The sequence below is a fragment of the Eucalyptus grandis genome, chromosome 7 (assembly GCF_016545825.1).
Source record: "Eucalyptus grandis isolate ANBG69807.140 chromosome 7, ASM1654582v1, whole genome shotgun sequence".
Lineage (NCBI taxonomy): Eukaryota > Viridiplantae > Streptophyta > Magnoliopsida > Myrtales > Myrtaceae > Eucalyptus > Eucalyptus grandis.
The window spans coordinates 28,100,045-28,120,146 of NC_052618.1; the positions used below are offsets into that span (position 1 = coordinate 28,100,045).

A 20,102-nucleotide genomic window follows, 5' to 3' on the forward strand; every position below is an offset into this window, starting at 1 on the left:
GTTTTTTGCGGCAACATACACATACAAGAAAAGTTGGGAGATTAGGTCTCTTCGTCTGAGAAATTATCCTATATTTAGATCTTGACGTACTAGGCATAGCCCAACTAAAACGATGAATATTTAAATATAAATTCAAACCAAAGTTCTACATATCATAGTTTTGTTAGTGGGCCGCTCGAGTGTTGGTATGAAAGAGAAAATAATATTCTCGGATCAAGCAAATAAGAGTTAGTCAAAAAAATAGAAACAAAGGAGAGTGCAAGTGCGATACTACCATTGACATTATTAAATTTTGATAGTGCCCAATTGGAATAAAAAATTATTTGATTTATAAGACAAAAACAAAAGATTAACAAGACTTGACGAAGTGCTGATGTCGACAAAATTTAAAGAAATCACCATCTCTTACATTCTAATTGCAATAAAAAATTTCCAGATTATTTGGAAAATTATACGAAACAATTTTTATCATTGAAAATAAAATGATAGTCAATCTAAGTTCCTCAAGGAGACTTGATTGATCACCCCTCGACTTTGGCTTCCTAAATTTGATATTGCTATCATATATATTATTTTGATGTTTGTTGTTTTTTATTTTTTATTTTTTGTTTTTTTTTTTTTTTTTTTTTTTTTTTTTTTTTTTTTGTGACCGAGGATCCGCCGTAGTTGCCCTTGTCGGCTTTCGCCAATTTGGGGTTTCACAGGTCTCCGCGGTGGAGGCCCAACAACGACTATACCTCGAAAGAAACTGGCCCAACAACCTATTATCGGGCCCCCCATTTTAATCACTAACAACGCAAAGTTTCGAATCCTTGACCCTCCTTCGTTGGAAAAGAGATCTCAACCAACTACGTTGCCCATGGGTGGGTATTTTGATGTTTGTTGTTTGACTCACACCAATTAAATTTATCCGATTCTTAACAAGTTAGTCGGACTATATAATCTTTATTTTGCACCTACACATGCACAAAATTTTGAATTAGTCTAGCATAATTGCATTTGTGAATTTGTGAATCTGACACTTAACAATGGCATGCGCAAAAGAGTATTCAACAATGATACGTAGTATAAGTTTTGAGAAAATTATAAAAAAGTCATAAATCTATTACTACAGCCAATTCAATCATAAAATTTTTTGATAATTTGTCAATATAATCATTCCTACTAATTTTTATTGGAAATCAATGATATGGATGTCGGCTATCCTACATGGTAATGATGTAAGATGACTAGTATTAAAGTGAACAATTTTCAAAAAATTTTTTTATTTTTTCTTTTCTTTCTTTTTCCTTTTCAACTCTAGGCTACCAACCCTTGTCGGCTCAAGTTAGAAAAAAAGAAAAGATAAGAAAATAAAAATTATAAAAAAATTTAGAATATTAAAAAATATTGCAAAAATTATCCCTATTTGCACTGACCGTCCTCGTGTCATGCAAGATGGCTAACACATGTCATCTAACAAAAAGATTTCATTAACAATTTGTCAAAAGGCTTAAGAGCAAATTGATAAAAATGAAGAGTTAATAACTAAATTAGATGTCGTATAATAGGTTTATGACTTTTTGATAATTATCTTAATTTAATATTCATTTATGAAATAAAGCAACATCTCAAATCTATCCCCCTTCTTGATCACGCAAACAGTAGTCGCAAGTGCACCAAAAAATGTGGACGCGATTGCAAATAGAATTGTGAATTATATTCCCTATACGTAGGGTTTATTAGAATCTCAAATAATAGCTTAACATCTTAGGTGCTTCTATTAAATTTTAGTAGTTACTGAATTTAGTAGATTAGCTTATCGTTTTTTCATTCAGTTTCCTTGTTTGTACTTTTAGTTTCCTTGGATTTCTTAGGGTTTACAAATTAAAAATTGGTCATGTTTTCATTGTAATTCGGCTTAGATCTACGGATGTGAAATAATGAATTGAAGCTTTTTTTCTCAGTTATTATGCAACTTTGCGTGTTCGCGACATACGACTTGTGCTTGGAAATCTAGTAATTTTTTTTTTTTTTTGGCTCTAGATTAGTGTTGTTAGGAGTGATTTAAGTTATTACAGTTTGAAAAAGGTAACTAACGTCCTATCCATTTAAAAAATATGGGTCGATGTCCCATCTAGTTAAGAAAGGTAAATTGGAAATAGTAGATCCACTCTCCCAACAGAGAGGATCTTGAAGTCCAATTGAAAACCCTATGCTTGAGGGTATTCGCAAAAGCCCAAAGCTTAAGAAATATATCAACTACTCTTGTAGTGAGAAATAGCCGATTCTATTTCATAAATTTTATTTGTATTTATAATGTTGGGCTTTACTAGAGATAGTGAGAGTCCTGGTGATCATCTGACAATCAATCTATCTATAAGAAATTCATAATCATAATGAAGGAGGGATTTTGTATGAGATTTAGGGTTTATGATATTCCATTCTTGGGCTCAGTCTTGACCATTGTTGTCTATTGGGCCGAGGAATAGTTCATTAATCAAAACTCCCGAAAACAGGACAAGCCCATTAGAACAGCGACCAGACAACAATGGGTGCCTCCGAAAAGAGAAAAAACAGAGCTCTTGGTCCGAAATGCTGCTATGGAACCGGACACATTGTGTCAAAGAATGAGCTTGGATTGGACAATTGGGTCCTTTCCTATCACCTACTCTTGCCGTATGAAAGGCAGAACCAAAGCAAAACTCACTCTTACTTTGCATTCACTCTAGTCTAGGCTTTTGCGAAACCCTCAGGTCAAAAGCAAAGTCTTTAACTGTCCAATGGAAAGTATAGCAATAAATACATGGATTAATGGCCAGATTTGGAGGGGAGATCTTATATTTATGTCAGTTCCTTCCAAATTTCCATATCCATCTCCATATAATTGTGCAGCGAATCAGGTACGATGTACAAAGTCTTGCACGACACTAGTTGCTATGGCATTTTAGCTTTCTCATTTCCCCTTTCGTTCTGTCTTTGATCCATTAAGAGGCTAAGCATAGAGGAGATTGATTCCATTTACATGTGATAGGACGTTCCAACTATTAATCGTAGTTTCATCTAGATTAAGTTTGGTCAACACCTTCCAAGTAAATAGATTGATGATACCCGGCTAGACTTCTTCAAAATCTATAATGCATAGCCTCTTTTTGCAGCAACACCGCCCCGGAAACTGCTTAACTATGAAAATAGGATCTTGCCTCTTTTGCCAAATCTATAAATATAGGATCTGGCCTCTTTTGCCAGGACATTAGTCGATTTTTTGGCTCTACTGGATAGCGTTGCTAGGAGTTTGCATGAGACAAAATGGAGATGGCAATTTTTTACGACAATGAGAAGGCAGGGCCTTTCATGAGGGGATGCATATCTGTCAAGGCTTTGCCTAAGAAAATATGTGTGAAAATGATTTCCATCACAATGAGAGCGAAGGAACTAGGGCAAGATCATCCCAGAAAGATCATTCATTACTTAAAAGTGCGATTGGCTCTGACACTTGTTTCCTTATTCTACTACTTTCGACTGCTCCACAATGGTTTTGGTGTCAATGCAATTTGGACAGTATTAACGGTTGTGGTCATGTTCAAGTTCTCTATTGGTAGTAAGCTTTGATAGTTCACTAACTAGTACAATGTGTCGCGATAGGACTTCGCAAACATCGTTGTTGTTCAACTTTTTTTGCAGGAGCAAGATCGGGGAAAGGATTGAACAGGATGTTAGCAACAAGTGTAACTGCTACTCTAGGAATTGGAACTCACAAAGTCGCAATTCTTTCAGGAACAACCATGGAGCCAATACTGCTAGCTTTCTTTGTCTTCATATTAGATTTGTCCTCGCTAAAGAAGAAACTAGCCCTGTCTACCACTTACTAATGAATTGAACTAATGTTTTTGGTGTTATGAAGTTGCTCTTGTGACATTTACAAGATTTCCTCCTGAAATGAAGACAAGGCATGATTCTGGGCTCATAGTGTTCGATCTGACCTTCTGCATGGTATTCGCATCGGGTTATCAAGAGAATCAGGCAATCACAATAGCTTGCCAAAGAGCGTCAACCATCATTCTCAGCAGTTTCACCGCCATTCTCGTGTGCATCTTCATTTGCCCAGTTTGGAGTGGTGAGCAGCTTCAAGATTTGATCGCTCCAAACATGGATAAACTTGGGTTTTTCCTAGAAGGTTTTGGTCAAATTTAAAAAATTACTCGAAAATGAGCTCTATTGAGGAATAGAGATGGATTGACAAAATCTTTGCCTTACAAGATTTGGAGATAAGTACTTCGGACTATCAAATGATGCGCGATCCAAGGAAGACGGCAGATCTTCTTTTGAGTCATGTCGAACTCTATTGACGTCCAAAGACAAGGAAGAGATGCTGGTAAGTAAACAAGTTGTTTACCTTCAGCCAAATAAACAAGTTGTTTATCTTTGCTTCCAGAATCGGATTTTAGGTCAATCTGATTCCATTTCTTTGCAGGTTAATTTAGTAAGATGGGAGCCTTGTCGTGGTCAATTCTGGTTTCATTATCCTTGGAAGCATCATTTGAAAATCGGTACTCTAATTCATCAGTGCGCCTACAAGATTGAAGTTCTCAATAGCTATCTTCACTCCTATACCCGGGTCCATTGCCACTATAGTTTCTTAATAGAAGCAGTCCTATTGATCTCACTTAGACGCAACTCTTTGCTGAAACCGAGTTGGTAACTTGACTTCGATAGATTTTTGAACCATAAATGTTGGTGGTTGTGTTAAGATCATATAACCAATTCTCAGATAAATCATTCCTTTGATTGGCCACGAACTTGGTTAGAGCCAATGTTGATGATTAATGACTCATTGAGTACATGTACAAGCGCCCCCTAATGTTCAGAGGAAAATTCAAGAACCCTGCATGAAGATTTCTGTGGAGTCCGGCAAATGTTTGAAGGAAATCGCACCAGCCATTTAGGTAATGACTCGACCATCAACGTCACCCGGTATCTATCTAGCTAACGCTGAGGCAGCTTCCAAAGAACTCAAGCTGTTGCTCGAATCGGGCTGGTGGGAAGGTGCAGATCTCCTAGATATAATACTAGCTACTACTGTCGTTTTGCTGCTTATCGACATTGCAGAATGCCAACTGAAGATCTCTGAGGCCGTCAACGAACTGGCCTTCTTGGCGCATTTTAAGTGCGCAGAGCCTGGAGCTTTGCGGTCAATAGAGCGTCGACATATGACTCACCAAGGAAGCATCCAGCTGCTCTCTGACCATGGGGATGAAACTCTTCAGCCACTTCTTGATGAGGATATGACTCACCGTATGATCACCATTGAAGGGCAGCCACAGAGTTCCAGCAAAAATGAGAATGCATCGCGACCAGCGGGCGAAAATGGATGATGATTAGTCACCCACATGTCGCTAAACACACATCACAGCACAGTTCTGTGTTAAAAAATTGGAATTAAACCTCTGCTTAACCATCACATGTTGACTTTATTAGCTTTCCCTTTTCTGTCAAATTTCTTGGCCTTGGAGACCCATCGGTTAGATATTTATTCTTGAAAAATCAAAGGGCTGGCTAACACAAAGTGGGGTCATACATGGTGGAAAGATTCACAAATTGGTGAATGGAAAATTGAAAGAGACAAAAAATATCATAAATAATTAGTCTCCATTCATTTCGCGAAAAATAATTTTCGAAAACCTTTTTTCCGAATTTTCCGACATTCATTTCACGAAAAATAAATTCACGGAGGAAAATGTTTTACATTAAAAAAAACTTCTAAAATAAGGAAAATATTTTTCACTTGAAAACATTTTCTTCACTTGATCTCTCTCATCTCACACATTTACAAATCGTCACTTTCTCTTCTCATTTCTTTTTATTCTTGTCTTTTTTTTATTCGAATTATTTTTAATTTTCCTTTTATTTTTTAATTCAGATTAATTTTCATTTCCTTTTTCTTTTTCTTTGTTTCCCCTCTTTCTTATTTCTTAGCTAATCGTCGGATCAGGCTCGTCGATCTCACGAGCCTCGATTGATACTCATGCCGCTAATACGTCAGGGAGCGAAAAATATTTTTCTTACCGAACACGAAAAATATCTTTCAAAACAATTTTAGATTTTAAATTAACATTAGAAAATATTATTCTTTTTCTAAAAATAACTTTTAAAAAAATATTTTTTGAAAATTGCCTATTTTCCATGAAACGAACCTTATAACGAAAACGTCCAGGAAAATTAGAGATTACAGGCAAAAAGCATAAGCTGGCAAGAGCTTCCTCCTGCTGAGTTACAGCATCCTTTGAGGATCAGAAGAGGGGAAACATCATCGGCTGCTTCGCTATTCAACTCTCGAATGGCTGCTGCTCCTTCTTCTCCTCCGACGAACCGGGTCGACGTGTTCTGGCACGACGGGATGCTGAGCCACGACACCGGTCGGGGCGTGTTCGACACGGGATCCGACCCGGGCTTCTTGGACGTGCTCGAGAAGCACCCGGAGAACCCCGACAGGGTCCGGAACATGGTCTCGATCCTCAAGCGAGGACCCATCTCTCCCTTCATCTCCTGGCACACTGCAACGCCTGCTCTCATCTCTCAGCTCCTCTCTTTTCACTCTCCGGGTACTTTCTATGATTCTCTCTCTTGGTACCATGTTCTGTTCTCTTGTTTGTTCGTTGTTGTGTGAGAAAGCTTGATTGGGTTGGAATACGTATGGAGCGAACAGTGATTCGTTGGATAAAGGCTGCAAGTGATTGTGGGTGAGCTGCGGGGAGAGAGAGATTTTGGTCTTTGCTTTATTTTCTGTAGCGTTGGAGGATTGGAAGTGCAAGATCGGATTTTCTTTTAGTGCTGTAGTTAATTAATTGGTGATGCCCAGTTCAGGTTTGGTGTCCTTTGATGATGAACTGGAAGGTACTTCTTAGTTGTGAAAAAAATGTATTCTTAGGGTCTCGAGATAATTGAATTCCTGGATAGAAAATGGCTCTCTGAATATGTTTAAACACGATGCCGCATGATTAGCAGTGGAAAACATCTGCACTCAGAACTTTTGTCGTGCCAGTTGGAGTTGTTAAAGTTAACTTGTGAGGCTGTCCAAAGTGTTCCTTTTATGACAGCTGCATCGGGTTGGTAATAAGTTGAATGTGGAAAACTATCTCAAGTCGGATGTGATTTTCATCTTTGACCTTCCAGAATACATAAATGAACTAGTGGAAGCTGATAAAAACGGAGGGAAAGTTCTTTGCTCTGGAACTTTCTTGAACCCAGGGTCATGGGATGCCGCGCTTCTTGCTGCTGGTAACACACTTTCTGCTATGAAGTACGTACTTGATGGTAAGGGGAAGATTGCATATGCACTAGTGAGGCCACCTGGTCACCATGCTCAGCCTTCTCAAGCCGATGGATATTGCTTCCTAAACAATGCCGGTCTAGCAGTTCGATTGGCATTGGACTCTGGGTGCAAAAGGGTTGTCGTTGTTGATATAGATGTGCACTATGGAAATGGAACAGCGGAGGGATTTTACCAATCCAGTGACGTTCTTACCATCTCTCTTCACATGAATCACGGGTCCTGGGGTCCATCTCATCCACAAAGTGGATCTGTCGATGAGCTTGGTGAGGATGAAGGATACGGGTATAATATGAACATTCCGTTGCCAAATGGAACCGGAGACAGGGGATACGAGTATGCTGTGACTGAGCTGGTTGTGCCAGCTGTGGAGAGTTTCAAACCTGAAATGGTTGTTCTTGTTGTTGGCCAAGACTCTAGCGCGGTAAGTAGATCCTCTTTATTTCCCCTCCCGTTATATCCAGGTACACTTTCTCCTGTAATTGATGTAAAACTGAACTTGCTAAGCTGGTGTATGCTACTCTATTAGTGCATAGAAATATACTGTTGGGAGTCACAGAACTACTAAACAAGTCAGTTACATGTTAGTTGAATGTTCGATTAACTTTTAATATGAGCTATGCATTTGACAGAGTGGCACTTTATGAGAATCTTTCCTCCTTTTATCTAGATCAGTTTTTTTTGTGGTTGAAGAATCTCTTTCTATTTGCTCAAGAAAGCTAGATGATTCTCCAAAACGGAAAGTGTGGGATTTTTGCTTCTGGGGCAGCTGCTGTGGGTTGTGCCTTGGTTAAAGGAGAGAATTACTTCATTCTAGCAACTACCATTTTCTATAGTAATCTCATAGTATTGTTAATCTTGTAAGATGGCTGAGCTATATTTCTAGTAAGGATTAAAGCTTGTTATTACCAGAAAGATGAAGGCTTGGAAATACTTATGACATTACTAAGAAAGCCCTGAGAAGCTGTCTCTGAAGAAAATTAGCCTTAATTGGAGCACGAAAGTGGAACTACGATTGTTATTGTAAAAGGGCCATGTGAGCGTGGGATTTGGGATATGGTGTAATTGTACAAGCTGTTACTCAGGAGAATGGCACCTTAATCAGTTCAAAGCAACATCTTCCTGAAGTGGAGACCATTTCTCAGATGAGGATGAGCTTTTTTTCTCTTTCAAGCCAAAATGCTTGTATAACGTGATGAGAGCTTAGGGCGTGTTTAGAACTGCGAAATGAGCACCTTCTGATTTTCATGAAAACTGTTGCAGTCCGCATAAGTTACTAGTGGAAGCACAATAAGGCAATCAAACTTTATAGCATCCTTAGATCCATCAATGCAAGCTACATCATCCAGAAAACTATGGATGTGTTGGTGCATAAAATTGCCAAACTTGGTGACATTTTTGTTCGTGATTGTTAAAGCTCATTGTTCACCCCATCTTTTCACTACACCCATAATCCACAAATTGTGAACGTCCAAAAATGAGTAGGATATGCATATTGGAGAGTTCATCCCTCTGACCCAAAGTTGAAAATACAGAATCTTATCTTGATTAAGTTTTATGTGGATAGCTACCTGAACTGAGATATTTGGCTTTAGATCCAAAAGGACTTTTATCTTCACAATAATCTTTTACGTGTCTCTGTTTTACCAGAATGTCTTACATGGTGATTATTGTCTTTGCCACTGTAGTTCGATCCAAATGGAAGGCAGTGCTTGACAATGGATGGATATCGGGCGATTGGTCGAACAATTCGTGGCCTCGCGGATAGGCACAGTGGAGGCCGCATTCTCATTGTCCAAGAAGGTGGATATCATGTTACCTACTCAGCTTATTGCCTTCATGCCACGGTGGAAGGCATTCTTGATCTTCCAGATCCATTATTAGCTGATCCAATTGCTTATTACCCAGAAGATGAGGCTTTTCCTGTGAAGGTGGTCGACTCAATCAAAAGGTACCTTGTAGATAAGGTACCTTTTCTCAAGGAACATTGATACAGAGATGTTGCGATATAACTTTGCTTTATTGGCACGGTGTCCCCAAATCTAGTTTGAATATTTTGTTTTTTTAGGACTTCATCTGAGATAGAAGTAGAAGCTAATATGAAGAAAGTAGTGATTTCTATATTTTATTTTTTGGGTGAGAATTTTTGAATCTACGTTGTCAGAATGTTATAGCATTCCAGGACCTTAATAATTTAGTGGCACTTTTTTCTTTTAACAATGGAATGAATCAACAAGAGTATTTCAATTCTTTGTTTGGTTGTGATGCAATAAAGAAATGATGCGGGAAGGAAAGGGAATAATCGACGAAAAATACAAAAGTGTGAGGATGAATTATTTAATTGAGAAAGTTGAAGAAAAACATTGTAACTTCAACCTTCCGGCAAAAAACATTGTTGGATCAATGTCTTCCCGTACTGTCACTCGTTTTTGGCCTATCTAGATTGTAGTGAAAATGGTGAAATGACATAAGATCTTGGAAATTAATGAACGAATGCATTTGTTGGTTTTGTTATTTTTGCTCGGCTCTATGGTACTTCATTTTTCAAACATGGCACAAGGTATCTTCTTGATCTTTTGTTAATTTCGGAATAGATAAGATTGCTAGAGGCGTTTTAATGTGAATCTTGCTGTTGCTGTTAACACCATGCATACGCAAGTTGCCACTTCAATCTCTCTCTCTCTCTCTCTCTCTCTCGCCTTTTAGTCCAGAACGTGATGTTACCGCCACATGTTTTCGTTCCCACCCTGTTTTACTTTTTGGAGGTTGCTATCGGAAGGTTAACGGAAGTGAATGCTGACTGTACCTTTTCTCAAAGACTAGGAAAGATGAACCACACAAAACGGAACCTTAGGTTGAGGTTGGTTTGGTGGGTCCCAGAGACATGGCATTTGGAGTTAAATCAGTGGCTGGTGTTCTGTTCCTATAGTCCAAACTTCTTAAATTTGAAAACTGAAGGGGACATCACAACTGCACATAAAAGGACAATAATTCATCATGCGTTCTAGATTATCTTCTCATCATCGGTCACCACATACAGGAAGCCAATGCGAGATCTCTTAAATGAGTCCACATGCGAGTGTCCATACATAGGTTTACACACAGGAATCGATGATTAACGTGTAGTCCTAAGGTTTGTGCCGACTTTCTTAGCCCGTGACATGGATAAAACAAGCCTGGGAATTCATCGGATTTGCGCTTGCCTTCATCTACGTATCGATTGGACAGGAAAAGATCAGCCTGTTCACAAAGAACATTGGTTGATAGCGAGGAAATGACTCGGTTTTTTCTGGATTTGATGCAAGATGCAAGGTTCCATGTAGCCAACAGTGCCATTGAAAAGAAAAGAAAAGAAGAAGATGATGATATTCTGGTGGGAATGGTACGGGAATGTGGAATGTGCTCGATGGACTGAGCTTTGTAAAGACGGAACCTTTTAAGTAATTTGCTCGCAAAAAACATGGAATTTTCCTCGCGTTACGCATCACCCGCCACCGAAATCAGCGGGGAAAGCCGAACTTCCCTTAATTAGCCGACATCATGGCTGCTCTCGTGTGGGGACCCCTGGAGAAAAATTGAATGATTTCGTGCCAAGTTTTGATTTTTCTAAAGCGTAACCACCACCCACCGGGCCACCATGGCTCTGCCGTCAAAGAGGAACACGGGCTCTCTCATGCTTCCAAACCATACGATTTCTTCACCATCATCACTGTCGGTCACAGGTCTGCTAATGAAAGCTTTACGTGAAAAAAGTTGGTAATACTTCCATGTGAAAAAAGTAATAATTCGAAAGCAGAGGGGAGAGAGAGAGAGAGAGAGAGAGTCAGTCATGGGGGACTGTTCCCCTCAACTTGGGGGAGTCAGGTGTCAAGAAATGAATATTGTCTTCCAAAGCATAAAGATTGATCTTGAGAGACTGTCTTTTACTCAGCTTGGGAACCCCATTTCTTTTATTTTTGGCTCTGCTCTGGTCTCTTTTACTATAGTCAGATTCTTGGACAATTTCGCAAGAAAATTGTCCCCTTTCGGTTACATAGGGTGCTTCCTCGGCTGCGGAGCTTCTTCCTCGTATTCTTCCTTCTGCCCTGTTTTCTTTTCCTTCTGGGGGCTGTCTTAGCCCATCCGTGCTTTTGAAGTCGCATTGCGGTTTATGTTGTCTCTGTTTGGAATCTTGATGGTTTCGTATAGCCGGTGATGATGGTTGATATCAGGAGAAACCTGTGCATTGCCTTGCATTTGAGCCTGATTACAGTCGCTTGTGGTGTCACTGACCCTAATGACGTCAAAGTTCTCAATGATTTCAGAGATGGGTTGGAGAATCCAGAGCTCCTTGAGTGGCCAATTGATGGGGACGACCCTTGTGGCCCTCCCAAATGGCCCTATGTCTACTGTTCTGGGGAAAGGGTCACCCAAATACAGGCCAAAGGATTGGGTCTGTCGGGCGAATTGCCTCCAAGTTTTAATCAGCTCTCGAAGCTCTCCAACTTAGGCCTCCAGAGGAACAATCTGTCTGGGGCATTGCCCAGTTTTAGCGGATTGACGGAGCTGCAGTATGCTTATTTGGATTACAACGGCTTCGAGGCGATCCCTGCAGATTTTTTTGATGGCCTCACCAGTTTGCAGGTGTTGGCCTTGGATTACAACCCCTTGAATGAGAGCTCTGGATGGTCTGTGCCGGTTGAATTGGCGAATTCTGTTCAGTTGACGAATCTCTCCCTGATGAATTGCAACTTGGTCGGCCCCATGCCGGAGTTTTTAGGGGCAATGCCATCCCTAACAGCGCTGAAGCTTTCGTATAATAGTCTGTCCGGTGAGCTTCCGGGGAGTTTCAATCAATCTATGCTGCAGATTTTGTGGTTGAACGACCAAAATGGCGGTGGCATTGGCGGTAAAATAGATGCGATTGCTTCAATGGCGTCGCTAACGCAGTTGTGGCTTCACGGAAACCAGTTCACCGGCACGATTCCGGAGAACATTGGAGCTCTGACTTTTCTGACGGACCTTAATCTCAACAGGAACAAACTTGTTGGTCTAATTCCCGAAAGCTTGGCCAATATGGAGCTCGAGAAACTTGACTTGAACAACAATCTGTTCATGGGTCCGATCCCAAAATTTAAGGTACGCAATGTTACTTATGATTCCAATTTCTTTTGTCGACCTGAATCTGGGATGCAATGTGCCCCTGAAGTTAATGCACTCTTAGATTTTCTCGGCGGTGTCGGTTATCCTGAGAACCTTGTTACTCAGTGGTCTGGGAATAGTCCATGTGAAGGGCCTTGGTTCGGATTGACTTGCAATTCAAAGTCGAAAACGTCCATTTTAAATTTTCCAAGGCGTAACCTCAACGGCACTCTGAGTGCTTCCCTTGCATCCTTAGATTCGTTGCTCGAAATTAGGCTCGGAGACAACAACATACATGGCAGAGTCCCTGAAAACTATACTGAGTTGAAGTCTTTGAGGTTGTTGGACTTGAGCGGGAACAATCTTGATCCACCATTGCCCGTGTTCCGCAATAGCGTGAAGATCATCATTGATCGAAACCCTCTCCTTGTCCGCAATAAGACCACGCCCACTGTGTCGCCACCTCCCAGTAGCAGCCCATTGCCAGAAAACACTCCACCTCCACCGAAACCTGAGATCTCACCTTCCACAATTGCTGGGTCGAACTCTAGTCAAGCTCAACCTCGACCCAAAGGAGCCAAAAGATTCAGAATGCTTTTGTTGTTTTCCACTCTAATCCTCACGTTTGTCCTCCTCATGATTATTCTCTACATCTGTTGCCACAAGAAGAGGAAAGATGTATCCGAGGCTCCGAGTTCCACTGTCATTCATCCTAGAGACATGTCCGGTTCAGAGAATAAAGTCAAGATTAAATTTTCTAACAATACCAAGACAAGCTTGTTCTCTCATTCCGGGACGAGCTCCTTGAGCTCACTCAGTAACGGAACAGAAAAATCGCGTTCAATCGAGGTTGGAAATCTCGGCATCTCTGTCCAAGACCTACGCAAGGTGACGAAGAATTTTGCACCTGAAAACGAACTTGGAAAAGGTGGCTTTGGGACGGTTTATAAGGGAGAGCTATGTGATGGGACCGAAATTGCTGTCAAGAGGATGGAGTCTAATCTAATCTGCAGTAAAGCATTGGATGAGTTCCGATCTGAGATCTCGGTGCTAACCAAAGTCCGGCACCGGCATTTGGTGTCTCTTTTGGGTAACTCCGTCGAAGGAAGCGAGAGGCTTCTGGTGTACGAGTACATGCCACAGGGAGCTCTTAGTCGGCATCTCTTTCACTGGAAGACGAACCAATTAGAGCCTCTTACATGGAGGAAGAGATTTACAATCGCTTTGGATGTGGCCCGAGGGATAGAGTATCTGCACAGCCTGGCCCAACACACGTTCATACACAGAGATCTGAAGTCTTCGAATATTCTTCTAGGCGATGACTTCCGAGCAAAGGTCTCGGATTTTGGATTGGTTAAACTCGCTCCCGATGGAGAGAGGTCTTTTGCTACACAGCTTGCTGGGACTTTTGGTTATCTCGCACCTGAATATGCTGGTAGGGAACTGTAGCTTGAATCTTTCATTTTTGTTTACATGGCCTCAGAGAAATGCGTTCACTTGAATTAATGTCAAATCATTTCATGGCAATCTCGGCTACAAAGTCAATCATTTTGATTGATGTAAAATCATCTCATGATTGCTTTCACAGCTAATGGGTACACGCTGTTTACGACTGTGCTTACTCTTAATTTCTTTTTGGTTTCAGTCATGGGAAAGATCACGACGAAAGTCGATGTCTACAGCTACGGTGTGGTCCTAATGGAGCTTCTGACCGGACTTACAGCACTTGATGAGCAGCGCTCAGAGGAAAGCAGGTATCTGGCAGAGTGGTTCTGGCGAATTAGATCAAGCAAAGAGAAGTTCGTAGCAGCCCTTGACCCAGCAGCCAAGGAAACCAAAGAAGCTCTTGAGAGCATCTTCATAGTGGCCGAACTTGCTGGACATTGCACTGCTAGAGAGCCTCACCATCGGCCCGACATGAGCCATGTGGTCAACGTGCTAGTCCCGCTAGTCGACCAGTGGAAGCCAATGACCGACGAGTTGGAAGACACTTCAGGAATCGATTACAATGTGCCGCTTCCTGAGTTGTTAAAGGTGTGGCAAGAAGCAGAAAGCAAAGGGTCGAGCATGGGAACTCTAGGGGACAGCTCGGGGAGCATCCCCGCTAAGCCTGCTGGATTTGCTGAGTCCTTCACTTCGGCTGATGGCCGATGAACGAGGTGTTTTGATTACTGTAATTAATGAACTCTCTATCTGTTCTCTTACTATACACGGTCTTGGTTACCAGCTGCTTACAGTTAATTTTCGTCTTCTGAGAAGGATTCCTTGCGGTCGCATCAATTCAATTAGTTACGAATATGTTTTTTTGAAGTCGTCAATGTGTCAGAGTTATGCCATTAAGCCTCATCTGTTGCAGTATCTGTACTTGGTGAGAGGTCTGAAAAACTGGCAGTCGTTCAATGTTTCTCTCCATGGTTCTTCGCTGCATTCGCATTCGCGCTGTGATCTCCCCGTCCCGTCAGTCTTTCCAAGTTCTATAGTTCGACGCTGACCCTCGAACCACTTGTTCATCCGTGAACATGGCATGATTCTGTCTGAATATATATCGGCATTGGGAAAATGTTGAATGATGTTGAATGAGATTCTTGCGTTCATTCATCCTACTTGTAGATAAGGGGGACTAGGAGGCATATGCTTCATTTTACTGGTAGTTACTTCCTTTGTTCAGGTGAATGGGAAGAAGAAATTGCTCTTTGCAAATGAGATGACAGATCGTAAACAAGAAGACGATTCCTTTGATGTTAAATTCTGGATTCATTTTCTATTCGTCATTGTTTTTTTCCTGCTACCATATGATTTTTCGAGGGACAAAAATATCATATCCTTGACTAGAAACTTTTATTAGTCAAAAAAAAAAAGAAAAGGAATTAAATGAATAAAATCCAAATCCTATTGAGTACTTCACTACAAAATAGACTTTTGATGACGCAACGATTAAGCAATTGAGATGATGTAAGTAATTACTGGTTTGTACACAAATAATGTAAAGTTTTCTCTTTTGCAAATTTTACATAATATTTATAGAGATTAGCTTTGTGTAAGCAAAATTTTACGTGAAATGCTGTGAACGATGAAAATATGCTTTCCACTATCAATACATATGAGTATAGCTAATTTAAATTGTCCATATCATCTAAAACTAAAGTAAATGAAAAAAAATATACATTTCATTATAAGAAATTACGAATAATCTATAAAGAAACTAATCATAGTTCCTAGTGTATATTAATTTCATTAAACGAATAAAATTTTGTCTGTATGTATCTTAACTTGATTTAATTTTTTTACAATCAATCATACAAAAATCCGAAAAAAGATAAAAGGAAGGAAAAAAAGAAATTGAAAGACGAGATATATACATGTCCTTCCCAAGGAGACGAAGAACGCTGCCGGAAACCAGCAACGCCCTCTCTTTTCTTCCAACTGTAATTTGAACTTAGCATGAGCCTTCCCGCCTTCCCCACCGTCGCCGCTCCCACCAAACTCCATCAACCACCGCAGCCTCCGGAGCCGACGCCGGCCGCCGCGCGGCACAGCCTCTCCTTCGTCAAGCCCTCTCGATCCCCCGACCCCACCGTCTTATGGACTTGTTCCATCGCTCGCTGCGCTCGAAACGGCCGACTAGCCGAAGCAGTCGGAGTCTTCTCGGAAATGATGCGGTCCGGGGTGGAGCCCAACCACGTCACCATCGTCACGCTTCTCTCGGGTTGCGCTGGTTTCCCGTCCGGAAGCGAGCCCCTTGGAGCTTCGCTTCATGGGTATGCTTGGAAGTTGGGATTGGTCGCGGAAAACGTGATGGTGGCCACGGCTGTGCTTAACATGTACGCGAAGCTGGACCGCGTGGAGTTGGCCAGGATGGTTTTCGATGGGATGGGGGTGAGGAATTCGGTTACTTGGAATACGATGATCGATGGTTATGTGAAGAAAGGTCGAATGCCGGAGGCGTTAGACCTGTTCGACGAAATGCCCCACAGAGATGCAGTAACGTGGACTGTGTTGATTAATGGGTTTATCAAGACTGGTCATTTCGACAAAGCCTTGGAGTTGTTTCGCGAGATGCAACTGTCTGGGGTGCGGCCTGATTTCGTCACGGTCATAGGTGCAATATCTGCGTGCGCCAACTTGGCGACGCTTGGTTTGGGCTTGTGGATACATAGGTTTGTCATGAAGCAAGACTTCAAGGACAATGTGAGGGTATGCAACTCCTTAATGGACATGTATTCCCGGTGCGGGTGTATTCAGTATGCTCACCTGATATTTGAGAAAATGCCAAAGAGAACTCTCGTCTCGTGGAACACTATAATTGCAGGGTTTGCAGCCAATGGGCATGCTGACATGGCTCTGGAGTTATTCAACCGGATGCAGGTGGAAGGATTCAAGCCAGACGGAGTTAGTTTTACCGGAGCAATCACTGCCTGTAGTCATGCTGGTTTAGTTGATGATGGACTCCGGTACTTTCATATCATGAAGAATGTTCACAGGATTGAACCGAGAATTGAGCACTACGGTTGCTTGGTGGATCTCTATAGTCGTGCAGGCAGGTTGGAGGATGCACTAAATGTCATAGAAAACATGCCTATGAAACCAAACGACGTCGTGTTGGGATCTTTGTTGGGTGCTTGCAGGACTCGTGAGGATGTCAAGTTAGCTGAAAGGTTGGCAAAGTATGTAGTTGATCCGGACCCTGATTCTGACTCGAATTATGTGCTCCTTGCAAATATATATGCCGCAGATAGAAGCTGGGATGGTGCGAATAAGATCAGGAGGAAAATGAAGACGCTTGGTATCCAAAAGACACCAGGATTTAGCTCGATTGAGATCGGTTGTAATAATCATGAATTTGTGGCCGGTGATAAATCGCATCCTGAGGCAAAGTGCATATACAGAGTGCTAGATCTTTTTTCATCTGAAATGAAAGTATAGTATGCACTTTCAATCATCGCAAATGAATTATATGAGAACGATTGATCATTATTCTTTATGCTCTGTTGCAGACCATATTTATATCTTCAATAGTCATACAAAGTCTCGAAATTATCCAAATCAATAGAGTTGCGTTCTCCCCCTCAATTTCCTTTTTAAGTATTTGCTCCCAAAAAAAAAAAAAACTAGAATTTAAGTAATGGATATGTGAAAACATCTATATGTACCTGCGAGGGACAAGTAAATAACTGTCCTTTACAGTTTCTTCATTTGATAACATTGGCTACTTAAGCTTTGTACCCTAAAAGGACGGTGGCATATTTGTTGGAACTTCATAAATGAATCCTAGCTTGGAGGACAAGTCTCAGTTTGCACTCGAGTTTCACTCATCAAGTCGAGATTTTCAATCAGAAACAAGTACCAATTAGCCTTTTTTTTAATCAAAAGTAAACCAAAAGTAAAGGTCAATTTTTACTTGGAAAAATTATCTGTCGATCCTCTGTTTGAAATGAGTGCTTTCACTCGGTCGTACAGCCTATCACTATCTACATCACCATTAATGTCACATCTCTCTCCTTATCTTCTCTCTGTACCAGCTCAAGGTTAGTTATTGCAGTTCTCACACAGTAACGTCAGCCTTTTTCCCTGATCACACTAAAAAGGGTTAAACTCCGAAATATAGACCACGTACTCGTCTGCCAACAATTCAACAAAATTCTGAACTAACATTAGCACATGTTCATGCTTTCTCGAACAAGGTAAAACAAAGGAACCACAGACAACCCATACTACGCTACTTCTTCTTCATCTTCTCGTCCAAACGGAAAAGTTACCTTACCTACATTATCTCTTTTAGCTATTTGAGGCTACGGCTATATCTAAGTACTAGCTAACAGATACATCAGTACCCCCAAAAAGTACGCTAGTCGAGGAAAGTGCTGCTGCTACAAGGAGCTAGCTAAGGGTTTTTTCATGGAGTCTGGGGCCTTTGAGGACTGCCCTTGTGGTGGTGCAGTGGATCAGGGCCCGAAGGGACCCCCTCAACTCTTCATTGGCGATCATGGTTCCTCCATCCCTCTTAAAAGTCCGCAGTATCTGTAAGAGTCCAACACATTACACTCTGCATTTTTACCGACTTGTTCATTCAACAGTAACAGCACTGAACTCGTGAAAGCTCTCACCTTTCTGCTGTCCTTCTTCAGGAAACTCCCAGCCTTTGCACTTACGCACCCATGATGTCCCGTTTCGCAACCTGCATGAACGCTAACGATGAAAAATTGGTTCCCACAAAAACACGCGTACAGAGAGTACTGTTAACTAACCAGATGCTGCTGCTATTAGAAGGAGCACGCAGAGGGTGACTACAACAGCAACTTGGCCAAGCTTAGAACCGGAAGCCATGATCGCCTGAACAGAAAGCCTTTCACAGACGTATCCGGAGGTGAGCGCTTTGTGGTATGGTGGAGACATGCTTCTGCAAAATATAGAGCAGTCACGGCAAAACTTTGCCCCCAGATGCTCTCAAATGATTGCTCATGCAGCCATTTCTGGAGATATGATTTGAGACTGGCTTAACTCAATAGATATGGAGAGAGAGAGAGAGAGAGACTGAAGATTGGAGTGTGTTGACGTGCACTGTGCTGTGATGTGGCCACTGTGTCGACGGCGCCGTTTTCGAGTACTGGCCCTTCACGTCACGGCCACGTCACTCCTCAGGGGGTCTCATTGAAGTACAAGCCCGGCAAAGCTGTCAGACCCACCTGGGAATAAATGCTGCGATGACGTCGGCGGTGGCGGGAGGCGGGAGGGGGAGGGGGATGGATGGAATGTGATCGCGGCTCGTTGTCAAATACAGACCGTACGATCCTATGACTTTGCGCTCTACGGTCAACCGGTGATTCGATCCTATTTTTGGAGGGTTGTGTCTTTTGCTGTGACGTCTTTGTGGCGGTTGCCATTTGATTGTCATATTTTTTTCTTCTTGTTTTGACAGTGGGAAGAAGCTGACGCCACTGCTGCTGCGGCTGCGGCTGATGGTCTTTGATCTCATTGATTGTAAAAGGATCTTCGGCAGAGCAAGCAACCCTTTTCAGGCACTTGACAAGAAAGGTTTCTTCTGGATTCCTTTTTTAGGGAATCATTGCAGTTGATATTACAAAAAAAAAAAAAAAAAAAAACTTAGTTTTTTACAGTGTCTCAAAATTTGGCTAATTTTGAACACATGGTTGATCTACTTTATTAGAATTAGAGTATATCAAGATAGATCTTATAGCAGAAAAAGTATTTTACATACCAACACGACATGAGCGATCAATTATATTGTTCGCATAACTTGCATGAGTCGATGATATGAAGAGACCCGCCATGTAATCGAAAAACTGAATAATTTTTTTCTTGCAGCGGGAGGTAAGTTTTTGAGTATATAGGTGGAGGGCTCAAGACAGTTGGAGGATTGTAATGTAATAAATGGCTATTCACAGGACACTTGGGAGCGTGATTGAGTGATGGGATCTTCTTCTGTATGTGCTCATATGGTTGGCTGGAGAAGATGCTGCTGCAGAAAAAGGGCGATTTTCCGGTCTGACTTTGTGATAAGCTCCTTCTTTTCATGATAAGGAGCTCCTTTTTTTATTCTTTTTTTACTCCCGTTTTTATTTTACTTGTGCACTCTAATTGAGAGCTTCCGATTATCTTTCGTTGGTGCATCTTTGCACACTCGCCTTATTCTTTCGTTTTTCATGTTCAAGTG

General features: G+C 41.4%; 4 protein-coding genes across 4 annotated transcripts; all 4 read left to right on the forward strand.

Annotated features, from left to right (window-relative positions):
• The first annotated feature begins 3,288 nt into the window (after nt 1–3,288).
• LOC120296027 (aluminum-activated malate transporter 2-like) lies at nt 3,289–5,354 on the forward strand. Its single transcript, XM_039317676.1, has 3 exons — nt 3,289–3,577; nt 3,884–4,156; nt 5,089–5,354. Exons 1-3 carry the CDS (start codon nt 3,289–3,291, stop codon nt 5,352–5,354), a joined length of 828 nt encoding a protein of 275 aa, XP_039173610.1.
• Nucleotides 5,355–6,203: 849 nt separating this feature from the next.
• Nucleotides 6,204–9,556, forward strand: LOC104421347 (histone deacetylase 8). Its single transcript, XM_010033258.3, has 3 exons — nt 6,204–6,581; nt 7,153–7,733; nt 8,998–9,556. Exons 1-3 carry the CDS (start codon nt 6,317–6,319, stop codon nt 9,298–9,300), a joined length of 1,149 nt encoding a protein of 382 aa, XP_010031560.1. The 5' UTR covers nt 6,204–6,316; the 3' UTR covers nt 9,301–9,556.
• Nucleotides 9,557–11,417: 1,861 nt separating this feature from the next.
• Nucleotides 11,418–14,740, forward strand: LOC120295725 (receptor protein kinase TMK1-like). Its single transcript, XM_039317180.1, has 2 exons — nt 11,418–13,865; nt 14,076–14,740. The coding sequence occupies exons 1-2, from the start codon at nt 11,504–11,506 to the stop codon at nt 14,582–14,584; spliced, it is 2,871 nt and encodes a 956-aa protein (XP_039173114.1). The 5' UTR covers nt 11,418–11,503; the 3' UTR covers nt 14,585–14,740.
• Nucleotides 14,741–15,828: 1,088 nt separating this feature from the next.
• Nucleotides 15,829–17,418, forward strand: LOC104423443 (pentatricopeptide repeat-containing protein At1g05750, chloroplastic). Its single transcript, XM_010035936.3, has one exon. It carries the CDS (start codon nt 15,872–15,874, stop codon nt 17,351–17,353), a length of 1,482 nt encoding a protein of 493 aa, XP_010034238.2. The 5' UTR covers nt 15,829–15,871; the 3' UTR covers nt 17,354–17,418.
• The last annotated feature ends 2,684 nt before the right edge of the window (nt 17,419–20,102 follow it).